The sequence below is a fragment of the Podarcis melisellensis genome (assembly GCF_964234715.1).
Source record: "Podarcis melisellensis genome assembly, chromosome: 14".
Classification (NCBI taxonomy): domain Eukaryota; kingdom Metazoa; phylum Chordata; class Lepidosauria; order Squamata; family Lacertidae; genus Podarcis; species Podarcis melisellensis.
In genome coordinates, this window is record NC_138546.1 from 426781 (window position 1) to 438522 (window position 11742).

The window sequence follows — 11742 nt, forward strand, 5'->3', positions numbered from 1 at the left end:
TTTCCTTGTGTCCTATTTTCCTTAGTAGGTCGTACAAACCGCCGTTCTGAGTCACGCTTTTTATAGGGTTTGGAATGGGGCGCTGGGGAGGAGTTTATGGAACCGAGCAGGGGTGGCCTGAAACAAAACCGGGGTCCCGTGGGGCAGGGCCACAGCAAAAGGGAAACTGAGGCACCTCCCTCGTACTTAGCTTGACCTCCTGCCTCTCCTGAGTGACTCCTGAGCAAGACACCCCCACGCCGATGCTCTGGAGGGAGCCGGGAGGGGGCTTTGCTGCGCAACTGAGAGCAGCTTCGACCGAGGCGCCTCAGCAGGGGAGCCCCTGGCTCGTGCATCTCCTTGGGGGTGGGCAGGAGGGATTTGGGGGCTTCAGGGGAGGGTGCCTGGGAAAGAGAGGAGGGGGCGATGGAGAAGCCCAGGCAGTCAAACGATTGACGGGCTAAGAGCCTCAGTGGCGCCCTCTGGAGGCTTCGCTCCGGACAAACTTCCTGGCTAAGCGCCCTTCCTTTCACCACTGCAGGCAGAAGCTCCGAGGTGGCCCCTGCCAGCCCAGTGGGCCCCCTCTTCTCCGCGTTGGGCAGTCCTTTGCCACCAGCGCTGGGCAGCCAGGCTCCTGCCCGGGGGTGCGGGGTGGGCTTGCAACGGGGTGAGGGCAGGGAAGGGTTGGGAGAAAACCCAGGTGGCAAAGCGAAGTGACCACTTTGGGCAGCAAGATCCACCGGGGCAGTAGATCCAGCCTCCGTGGGCTGCATCCCCCCCCCCGCCCACTGCTGTTGCCATGGTGGCAGCCGCAGCAATTACAGTGGCACAGCTTCGTGGAGGCCAAATCCTGCACCGCCCCTGCATCACACGCCCCACGTCGCCTCTACAGCTGTCTCTCCATGAAGAGTGTTGATGGGTTTAAGATGCGTAGGAGCGTATATTTTATTCATTAATTATCCTTCTCCCCCGCCCTCCCGTTGTGCGAGAAAGCAAATGCCTTTTTCAGCGGAGTCATATTGCCATCCGCCTGCAGCTTTTCTGGAGACGCTTTTATGACTAGATAACATAACCTTCCAGATCAATAATGATATCCGAAGATGCTCAGGCAGACTCGGGTCACTTTTCTCCTTTATATGTTTCTCTCTTAACAAATAAATCATGCAAGGGGGTTGAGGTGTTTTAATTAGTGTTCATGTGTGAAGACTGTGTGTCAGACTTTGAGAATATAACCAAGATCCGTGTTTATTGGAATGTGTGTACCTGCTTCTGAGCATCAGCAATTAGCATGCGAAGAGTTAATTCAGACTATGTAAATGTCCTGGTTGTGTGTATCAGCCTCTAATCCTAGCCAACCAACAAGTGTTGATGAAGTCAGGGGAACTCCTTTGTTAGGTGACTCCTGGGGGGGGGTGTTAATTATCAGTACTTCAAAGCGTCGAAAGAACTAGCCGTGAGGATGCAACCGAATAAAGGAGGCTCAGAATTAGGAGAGGTGCTTTGGACTCGCCGGCTGCACTGCTGCTGCGAGGAACAAACCCCGCTTGAGATGACCGCGCTGTAGGATCTGGACCCCCCCCCCCAAGCAGACTGAAGGTGTGAATAAGTGGATAGACCGCTTATCTTGAAGCTGCGACGGCCCCCACCTCGCGCCATTTCCCCAAAGGAGCGCAAGCCCTGGACCCCCCTGGACACTTGCCCCCGCTCGGCAGAGAGAAGAAGAGGCCCCGGCCTTTGCAACAATATTGGCACACAGCTGACGCCAGGAAGGTGGCTCATTCCTCCTCTGCTGCCCCCCCCCGGCCGCCCCCCTCAAGCCCAAGCCTTTGCTGCTTGCTTGCACCCTCGCGAGGCAGCATTTATTGGAGGAGTTCTGCAAAATAAAGGAACGCGGCAATCACAATTACTATTAGGTTTGGGCCGATTGGAGCAAAATCCTCGCTCGGTGGGGCTCCAGGCCCTGCCAGAGAGAGGAGTCTGGCCGGGGCAGCCTTGGAAGAGACCCCCGGCTAAAGAAGGGGTCCCGCCTCTGCTCCCACAGCCACATTCCTCTCCAGGGAAAAAGGATCCGCTTGCAGGATCTGGAAGCCAGAGCAATGCCCTCCCCAGGGGGGCTCCGCAGCAACTGCTCTTCAAAGGCGTCCTGCCCCGGACACCTGCATGCCACGACGGGGTTGGACTAGATGGCCCTTGGGGTCTCTTTATGGTTCTATGACACCGGAGGTTGGAAACAGCTGCCGCGGCTAGTGGCTTTGGATAGTCTTCTTAGCCTCCGTGAAGGTGTCTACTCTTTCAAGCCCACCCCCCCCCCCGTGTCCGCCGCTACCTCCGGCGGAAAATGCGTGGAAAATCCCGCGGCTCCCTTAGGTAGGAGGCCGCACTACATGGAGGGAGGGGGGCGTCACAGCCAAGGTAGAGATAGCAGAGGCCTAACCCCCCCCCGTAGGCCTCCTGGAGTTGGGGTAGATGTTGGCACCCTGTGTGTCTGCTTATCTGCTCCCCAGACCTCCCGACCCGCCCTGGGCGTGGCTCCTTCTCCTGGCTGCTGTGAGCAGATAGAGGGGTGGGAGGGAGCCCCCCCCCCCCCCGCCATGCGCCCTTCCCCAGTGCTCTGGTGGGTCCTCTGATCTCAGGAACTGGCGGTGGTTCCAGAGCCCGAGTCGCCCCCTCCCAGGCAGGGTTCCTGCTTGCGGGCCTCTTTCCGTGCCCTCTCAGTGCGGGTGTGGAGGGGATCCTGGGGCTGACTCTGTGCCCCCGTCGGGCAAAAGCCACGCGTGCCTGCGCTCTTTCAGGGCTCCCACCTAGCAGGCGACTCGGTCCAAGTGCCCCGGGTTCAAGGAGCGCCAAGTTCGGGACTATCCCGCGGGACAGGGTCTCCCTCGCCAGAGCCGTCCAGGCCCCGGGGTCTCCCTCACCCTTCTTCCCGCCCCCCCCCCTCAGCCCAAGAAGACGCGAGAGATCAGGGAGAGTCAAGAGCAGGTTTATTGTGGGCTTTGGGCGTCGCAGGGCGGCGTCGAGGCGGCTCCTCTGCGGCGGGCTTGGGCTTCGTGGGGCCTAGCGGTACTTGCAGGTCAGCACGACGCCGACGCGGCCCAGGAACTTGTCCATGGAGACGAGGGTGCTGGCCTTGAGGAGCCCCGGGTGGTGGGCGGCGATGGCCACCAGGAAGCAGTGGGCCAGCAGCTGCGGGAGAGGCGGAGCGTTAGACGGGGCCCCGGACGGAGCGAAGCAGGGATCCCGCCCGCCCCAGAGCCCCGACGGGGAGGAGAGAGACTCACCGCGAAGTTGACGGGGTCCACGCGCAGCTTCTGGGCGTGCAGGTCGCTGAGCTTGTCGAGGGCGCCGGCGATGTTGTCGATGTGCGCCACGGCCTCGCCGATGGCCGCCGCGACCTTCTTGCCGTGCGCCTTGATGTCGGCGGAGCCGGGGCTCACGTCGATGTGCGCGAAGTAGGTCTTAGTGGTGGGGTGCGCAGCGAACATCCTGCGGGAAGAGGAGGAGGAGAGGAGCAGGAAGACGAGGGTCCGGCTCCCGCCCGGCCCGCGGCCTCGTCCCCGGGAGAGGGTCCCTGCCCGACGGGGCGGACTTACCTGGTGATGGCCTCGGCGCCGATGTCCCCGGCGTGGGCCTGGATCTCGCTCCAAACGTTCTTCACGTGGCTCTTGTCGTCGTCGGTCAACACCATCTTGGCAGCTCCGGTCTCCGGTGCCGTCGGAGCGCGCGCGGCCCTTTTATTGAGGGCGCCCCGCCCCGCCTGGGGCCTCTCCCTCGGCCTCCGCCTTCTCCCCGCGTTATCGCTTCTTACGGCTAGTGCTAGGATGCGGGAGGGAGCGCACGAACGGCCTCCCCGCAATTCCCGCTTTCTCCCCCCCAGACAGGCCTTGCCGGGCATCTACGTCGGGCTCTCCCTGGGCGATGACCCGCCTCCTTTGCTAGTCCTGACACCCCCTTTGCGGCCATTGTTCTTTCCCTAGAACCGCGCGTAGCGGAGGCGCACGAGGAAATGGGAGGGACGGTGCCTTCCAGAAAGCCAGGATGAGGTCCTCGTCCGCCCCCGCGGGGCTCCGGCCCGAACCAAACCGTGTCAAATGGGTCTTTCCTTCGCGCAGCAAACCAGCCGGCGGCGGGGGCGGCAGAGAAGGGTAGCAGTCAGTTCAGTTGAATGCGGACATTTTGTCCTTTGGCCTCCCCGCGAGGTAGCTCTCCGAGGACTCCCGAGTAAACTTAGGAAAGGCATTGGAAAATAAAACTGTGGCTATCATCATAATGCCATTCCACAAATCTGTGGTACGACCACACTTGGAATACTGTAGACCAGGGGTTCCCAATTGGTGGCCCAAGTCACCCACCCAGATGCGTCCCTGACGCATACCTAGCAACTGCCTGGGACATCCCTTTGTGTGTGGGGGGGTCACTCTCACTTTGTTGGAAGTTTGGCAAGATGGGCATTAAACAGATGTCCTTCGTTATGCAGTATTTGGTATCCGGCACAGCAAAGTACTGGGACCAGATTTCTCCGGGTGGGTCTCAAGGAACACAAACAGCAGCACAGCAACCAACACCAAGCCTCTAACATATTTGGCTAAATGATCTTTAAATTTCTTCCATTCCTCTTGGTACTCCTCCTCCTTCTGGTCGCGGACTCTTCCGGCCAGGTCAGCTAGCTCCCAAAAGTCCGTCATCTTCATCTGCCAATCCTCCACTGTTGGTACTTTCCAATTTTTGGCCAATAAAATTCTGGTTGCAGTTGTGGCATACAGAAACAATCTGACTTCTTTCTTGGGCAATTCCAGACCTTTTATTCCAAGTAGAAAGGCTTCTGGTTTCTTAATATATTTCAATTTAAATAAAATTACTTGTGAATATCAGATAGGCCTAGGATTTAAATATGTGGTGTTGTAGAATAATATGTTTAAAGTTTAAATGAAAAGGAAGATAGATGTTAATTTGACTAAGTAAATTTTATGTGAAAATAGTTTTGGAAAACTGCTACAATAATTTATATGGAAACTCAGCCAGAGGGATTTGAGGAAGTCATCTAACAAGGTTAACAAAGTGGAATTATTGCAGTTAATATAAATGTTTCTTTGTTTGTATGTTTGATATTCTTTTTCTATTTGTTATAAATTTGGAAAATCAATAATTTTTTTTGAAAAAACCAAAACCAAAACACGAAGCCTCTATTCATTCCAGTTTTATACTTGAAATAAAAAGCTGGTTTAAGGAAGGGGGGGGCGGGGTTTCCCGGAAATAATCTACGGAGCAAGGCGGGCAAGGAAGAGCTCAAATGGAGAGTCACCACGTGCCGAGGAGTGGAGGCCTCAAGACTTTCCTGGAAGTTGAGGCCTTTGCCGCGGACTTAAACCAAGGTGTGTCCCCCACGCCCTTCACCAACACCGTAGCGGTTATGACAGGCGTCCAGGGTGGGTTGCATGCACCTGCATTCCTATCCACACGCACACTCTTTCCGTGCATGCTTGTGGGCGGCACAGTGGGTGCAAAAAACGTCCGTGAGAATGCAGAACGGTGAGTGGCAGCAGAATTCCTGGGTTAAACTAACGCAGCATTTAAAAGAAGGGGGGCCCTTGCAGGATATTTGTCCCCTTCTCCACGGAAGGGTGATCCAAGGTGCTTGGCCGCGGGAGACGGGCTGAAGGCACCTGCGGAAGAGACTCGGGGAGGGCGCCCTGCGAAGCTTTAAGGTATCAGTGGAGGGAAGCAGCGGGGGCGGGCAGGGGCGGGAGCGTGCATTTGGGGCGCTGTGCTCTTGCCGGAGACCACGACCCCCCAAAAACGGGACGTCCGGAACAGTTGTTCCGCGGACCCTCTGGGTGGGTTACGCCTTTACAGGAAATACGAGGGAGAGGTGACATGATAGAAGTCTATAAAATTACGCATGGCATGAAGAAAACGGCTAGAGAATAGTTTCTCTCTCTGTGTTATCACACTAATCTAGAACTTGTGGACACCAAACGAAGCAGGATGCAGGAAGATTCAGGACACAGAAAAAGAAGTCCTTCTTCACGCAGCACATGGAACTCTCTCCCACAAGAGGCAGTGACGACCACCAACTTGGAAGGCTTTCAAAGCGGATTGGGTGGACTGTGACTGGCCCGGGTCACCCGGAGAGTTTCTAGGCTGACGGGGGCGCCGGGGTGTTTCGCAGAGGCATACCCAAGAGCCCCCGTAAGCGACTACCCTCCGGAGAAGGTCCCCAAAACCCATTGGAGAGAAGCAGGCGCCCGCGGGCTCCAAGTGGCCTCGACGGTGGTCTGTGGGTCCACCTGATTTGCCCTTCTGATGCATCTCCCTTTGAGCCTTAGCCGCCTGGAGCGGCAGTCTGCTGGAAAGGGAGGGATAAAAATGACCCATAAACGAATTCACCGACTTGGGGGTGAAGGGGGGGCTGAGTTCTAAGCGCTAGAAAACAGGGAAAGAAACTGAGCCAGGCGCCACGCACGTCCCCACCGGGCCTCTTGCGCGTTGCTGGCCTTCAGCCAGCTATGGGTGCCCAAGCAAGGCCTCTCCTTGCGGCGCCCAGACGCAGCTGTGAAGGGCGGGACCTCTGGGTCGGAGGCCCCCTGCGCAGCGCCGATTAAAGGCTGGTTCCCTGCGCTCGCGGAGCCCAGGACGCCCCACTGCCAAGATGGGGCTGACCGAGGAAGACAAGCAGCGCGTGCGGGCCATCTGGGTCCCCGTGAGCAGACACGCCGAAGCCGTGGGCGTCGAGGTGCTCACCAGGTAAGTCCTCCCCGCCGGCTCCGGGACCCTCCCCAGGTCTGCCGTCCGTGGGTGGAGGCTGGAACCCCGACGGCGAGGCCGCTGGCCTGATCCTGTCCTCGTCCCGCAGGTTGATGGCGGCGCACCCCACCACCAAGACCTACTTCCACCACCTCGACCTCTCGCCGGACTCGGCCCAGCTGAAGGCGCTGGGCAAGAAGGTGGTGGACGCGCTCAGCTGCGCCGTCGAGAACCTGGACGACCTGCCCGGCGCCCTCGGCCATCTCAGCGAGCTGCACGCCTTCCAGCTGCGGGTGTCGCCCAGCAGCTTCGAGGTGAGTGCGCTCCCCGAGGCTGCCCCGGACGCCCGCTGCCCTCCCCGTCGGGCGACCCAGGGTCCTGCTCTCTCTCTCTAACGCTGGCCCTCTCCTCTCTCTCCCACAGTGCCTTAACCACTGCATCCTGGTGACCGTCGGTGCCCACAGCCGCGGCTCCCTCGACCCGGCGCTGCTCCTTTCCGTGGACAAATTCCTGGACAGCGTCACCCGCGTCCTGACCTCCTGCCACCGCTAGGCAGGGCAAGACCGGCTCGCCCGGGCGCCCTCCCCGTCTTCTCCCTCCTAATAAAGCTATGGGCTCTTTCAACTGCAGCGCTGCGCCCTCACCTCTCTGGGGGGCGGCTGGGGGGGCTGGACGGCCCTCGACGGCGCTCCCCTCGAGGCGGTCCGTAATGAATGTCACATTGCCCCGGGACCGGATGGTGAAGACTGGGTAATAAATGAGTTTATTCACCATCAAGCCTTTCCGTGCCTCGGGGAAGTGGAGGACCGGCAAGCCTGCGGCTTTCCCCTCTACACCCCTGTGCTGAGAGAGAACAGCATAGAATCGCAGAATTGGAGGGCACTCCAAAGGTCATAAAGCCCAACCCGCTGCAATGCAGGCACTGCAGTAAAGGGGGCATGGGATTTTTGTTGGGGGGGTAGGCCTTTTGTTAGGGGGAGCAGAACCCACGTTGGCTATGCATTTATGTTGATTTCTATTGATTTAGGGGGGCAGCCCCTCTCTGGCCCCTCTTGGCTACGCCCATGAAAGGGAGGCTGCTCAAACCACCCCATCCTAGGTGTTCTTTGCTTCCGCTCAATGATGGGGAGGCCAGCCCCCCCAAAAACATCCGCAGGCCGAGAAGGGCGCAGGGAGGTCTCCGCGCAGGCAGGGGGCGCCTCAGGCTCCAGTCCTCCGAGATCGCGATGGCCAGAGCAATGGGGAAAGGCACGTGGCAATGGGGGGGGGCGCTGCCTCCTTCCCTATCTGCACCCAGCAGCAGGCAGGCAGAAGGACCCCACCCAGGCAGCAACAGGCACAACCGCTCGGGGAGGGGCAGCAGGCCTTGGGGGGGGGGCGAGGACGACACAGATAAGGAGGCCAACCCTGGGTGTCAACTACTTCTCCAGTTCCGGGGCAGGGGGGGGCTTTGTGCGAGGGTTGCAGGACCCCCCCAGGAAGCAGCGGCTCAAGGAGAACGATGGGGACCAAAGGCCAGTTGTGGCCGAATGCTGATGCCGCCGCCTTTCCAGTTGCCCCAAGAAGGTGCAAAGGCCAGTTTGAGCTTTGGCGCAAAGAGAGGAGAGGGGGCCCGCTCCTCTTTCCCCACCTCCATGGAGTGGGGGCAGGGGCGACCATCCAAACCCCACCCCGAAGGGAAAAGCAGGGGGGGGAGGTAAACACGTTTGGTTTTTAAAGCATTTTATTCATTTTCAAGAAAAGAATATAAACACAAATATGATCAAAACAATTGGTTTCTCCCCCCCCCCCAGAGCAGAAGACTATTATAGTGTCAAATTCTCCCATAAATCCATACACGTAGTTTGCGGGCGCCAGCCGTCAGAGAAGCTCAATTGAATGTTTTATAGAAAAAGGTGCCATATTTCAACAAAACCACCCATATCCGAAGCATCGGTTCAGGGCATGTATTCTCTTAGCTTCTCAGATAAAGCAGTTTATACATTCTGCTTCCACTGTGTGATCTACAGGTGAGCTTCCTTTCTAGTCTCATGCTATAGGCAATCTTGCCACTACCAGAAAAAAGTGGCAAGTCCCTCTTGTGATAATTTGAGTATATTCAAATATTATTAATAAACCTAGACATGGGTTGCAATGTACATCCTGGTTTGTAATTTTGCTTATTTCTGCCAATGCAGTTTCCCAAAATGGTTGCACAAATTCATATATCCATAGCTGTCAACTTTCAGATTTGGAAATAAGGGGTCAGCAGCCTCACCTGTCCCGGGGACAGTCTACGGGATATCTAACAATCCGGGATAGCAGCAGGAAACGGCGCTGGAATAAGGGAATTTCCCCCCCAAAAGGGAAGGGTGACAGCTATGCACATATCCATGACATATGGAACAATTTCTATGCCTAGGTCCTTTCCCCAATTTTGCTTAATAGTCAAGCATTGTTCAATGGCTATGTCAGTGAGTATTTTGCATAAAACCGATATTAGTTTTTGGGTGGGGGTGTTCAGTGATATTCAGAATCAGTTTTTTCAAATGTGAAAGGTCTAATTGCTTGAGATTCAGCTGTTGGGCTTGAGATAATATGTGTCACCTGATAGCCAATTCACATTACAACCCTCAATTCTTTCCATAATTTGCTGTGAGAAAAACATCTTTTTTATAAAAGTGAATCAATCTGCACAAGCGTTTTTCTTTCCATTTCATATCCATCAGTTTTCTATCAGACGTGTCGAAGGAGGGGTGCAATGCAAAGAAAATACGTAGAGGTGGTGCTGATTTTTATATCCAGGATCGCCAGATCTCCAATTCTGCTTTTACAAATGGGTTTGTTATCATTACAAAAGTTTTGTTGTTATTCGAAAATGGGATGCCTGATATTCTGTGTTGCACAGGTTCATCTAATTTCAGTTGCATCCAAGTCTTCTCTTTTACACTGAATATCATACTAATGACATTCTATATATGGGCCACATCATGGTATGGTAGACCCATTTACCCTTCACTGAGAAAGCTGATTTAATACAGTTACTGTATTTTTTGCCCCATAGGACGCACCTAGTTTTTTTGGGGGGAAATAAAGAAAAAAAATTTTATTTCCCCCGCAGGTGCTGGGCTGGGGCGGGGGAAGCCCGAGCTTCCCCTGACCCCAGAACAGGCTGCTATCCACAAGCCGTGGGAGAGCTGCGCGAAGCCCAAAGCCTGGGGCGTCCTGAGCTCAGCGCGCCCCAAGCTTCTGGTTGCAGGCAAGCTCTCCGCTAGCCCTGGGAGAGCTGTGCGACTTCGCGCAGCTCTCCCACGGCTAGCTTCCTGAAGCCTGGACCCCTCGCTCTCCAGGCTTCAGCGAAAGCCTGCATTCACCCCATAGGACGCACACACATTTCCCCTTCATTTTTGGAGGGGGGAAAGTGCGTCCTATAGGGTGAAAAATACGGTAGGTGCAGACCAGGTCTCTTACTGTGATGACTCAAGCTTACATTCATTTATTTTTTTGCCATATCCTTAGAGTATTTGTTGAAATAGATAGGCTTTGAAACATATATATATATGTGGTAATATTATTTTAACCAATCCAACCTACCCTTTCAAGAGATTCAAGGTCCCTTGTATGGTTTAAGTTTCTTAATTACTTTAGTTACATCTTTCAGCATTATTGGTACTACCAAAGAGAGCTGGTTCCATTTCGGAGATTTCACTGTTTAAATTTATATGGAATTTAATACACCTGTGCAACAGAGCATCACATTTAAAAGTCCACAGGCATGGCATATGCACAGGGGGCGAGACAGCTCACACTCCCTGCCCCAACTTCAAACAGCTCAATATGTTAAGGGTATTGAATTTTCTCTTGCAAAGATAAAAGAATGCCAGTTTCAGCTTTCCTTCACTCACTCCTTGCCATTTTCTTCACTTAGCATAATATATGAGATATAGTTATAAAAATTAAAAGTCAAACCAGTCAGTTTGCAGAAGAATGATGTTTCTAATTTCTTTAAGAAACTCTTGGGTTTCTTATTTCTCTTTGACCTCCCTTGCCATCCATATTGCCTGTTTCTCTCCTCCACCTGTTCTGTGTATTGGAACTCCAATTGTTCCCAAAGCTAGTTTGGCTTCAGCCAGAATGGTGACGATGGCTGGATCTACAGACGTCAAAGAAGCGATTAAGTTAAATGCGTTGTAAACTCATACAGGGAAATCAGGCAGGGAAAGACGGGACTCCACAGCGCCATCTGGTGTCACAGTCTTATATCGCATATACAACACTTTTCCTTTAGCTGAGCCCTATCAGTATTGCTATCTGCAAAATAAGTTTAAATGGGAAGCCCCATCTGTATTCCACCCCAGCAGCATGTAGGGTAGTATTTTTTGAGGTTTCTTTTTTGTAGTGGACTTTCTTCCCTTCCATGTTAAATTCCGTTCCTTCTCTTGCTACTTTCTCAATTGCTTCTTTGAAGGAGGAATGTGCCATTTTCTTCATATGCCTCCTCCATATGAAGTCTGGAGAGTAGCAACACCAGAACAGGGCCTTTTCTGCAGTGGCTCTCCGCTTGTGGAATGCTCTCCCCAGGAAGGTTCTCCTGGCGCTTTCATTATACACCTTTAGGCACCAGACAAAAGCGTTCCTCTTTAACCAAGCCTTTGCCCTTTTAAAATGTGTTGGGGGGTGTTATTGGGTTGTTTTTGGCTTTACTTTGATTATGTATTTTGTGTTTTTATATTGCAATTTTATCCTGTGAACTGCCCTGAAATAATAAAAATTGTTGCTATTTTATCACAGGGTTGCTGTCTGGGGGGGGGGGGGCGGGGGGTGTTGCCAAAGCCTCATGCATTCTTTGTATGCAGTTTGCATTCACGCTTAAAAGTTAACGAAAAGGGCTTTCATACCTGTTTTCCGGAGCTCCTCCTTTCAGTCATAAATTATCCATTCTACTCCTATCCTCCCAGGACTCCACATGAAGTTGCAAGTCTGATGCAGTTCTAGTGAGTCTTTTAATGGTGGGTTTGTGGCATATTCCTAAATCCAAAGCTG

The 11742-nt window shown here is 54.2% G+C and overlaps 2 protein-coding genes across 2 annotated transcripts; one reads left to right on the plus strand and one right to left on the minus strand.

The window, feature by feature from the left end:
• Positions 1 to 2943: 2943 nt before the first annotated feature.
• On the minus strand, positions 2944 to 3695 carry LOC309357262 (hemoglobin subunit alpha-A-like). Its single transcript, XM_081889398.1, has 3 exons — positions 3570 to 3695; positions 3258 to 3462; positions 2944 to 3162 (listed from the first exon to the last, which is right to left on the minus strand). The coding sequence occupies exons 1-3, from the start codon at positions 3662 to 3664 to the stop codon at positions 3034 to 3036; spliced, it is 429 nt and encodes a 142-aa protein (XP_081745524.1). The 5' UTR covers positions 3665 to 3695; the 3' UTR covers positions 2944 to 3033.
• Positions 3696 to 6535: 2840 nt separating this feature from the next.
• On the plus strand, positions 6536 to 7349 carry LOC309356701 (hemoglobin subunit alpha-like). The gene is made up of 3 exons (XM_081888301.1): positions 6536 to 6720; positions 6830 to 7034; positions 7144 to 7349. The coding sequence occupies exons 1-3, from the start codon at positions 6626 to 6628 to the stop codon at positions 7270 to 7272; spliced, it is 429 nt and encodes a 142-aa protein (XP_081744427.1). The 5' UTR covers positions 6536 to 6625; the 3' UTR covers positions 7273 to 7349.
• The last annotated feature ends 4393 nt before the right edge of the window (positions 7350 to 11742 follow it).

Bases quoted from the DNA above. Each gene is read 5' to 3' on its own strand.
- LOC309357262 (XM_081889398.1), bottom strand. From the start codon at position 3,664: ATGGTGTTGACCGACGACGACAAGAGCCACGTGAAGAACGTTTGGAGC. The intron at 3,463-3,569 runs GTAAGTCCGCCC...CTCTTCCCGCAG, and splicing joins GGCGCCGAGGCCATCACCAG to GATGTTCGCTGCGCACCCCA. The intron at 3,163-3,257 runs GTGAGTCTCTCT...CCTCTCCCGCAG, and splicing joins TGGACCCCGTCAACTTCGCG to CTGCTGGCCCACTGCTTCCT.
- LOC309356701 (XM_081888301.1), top strand. From the start codon at position 6,626: ATGGGGCTGACCGAGGAAGACAAGCAGCGCGTGCGGGCCATCTGGGTC. The intron at 6,721-6,829 runs GTAAGTCCTCCC...CTCGTCCCGCAG, and splicing joins GGCGTCGAGGTGCTCACCAG to GTTGATGGCGGCGCACCCCA. The intron at 7,035-7,143 runs GTGAGTGCGCTC...TCTCTCCCACAG, and splicing joins TGTCGCCCAGCAGCTTCGAG to TGCCTTAACCACTGCATCCT.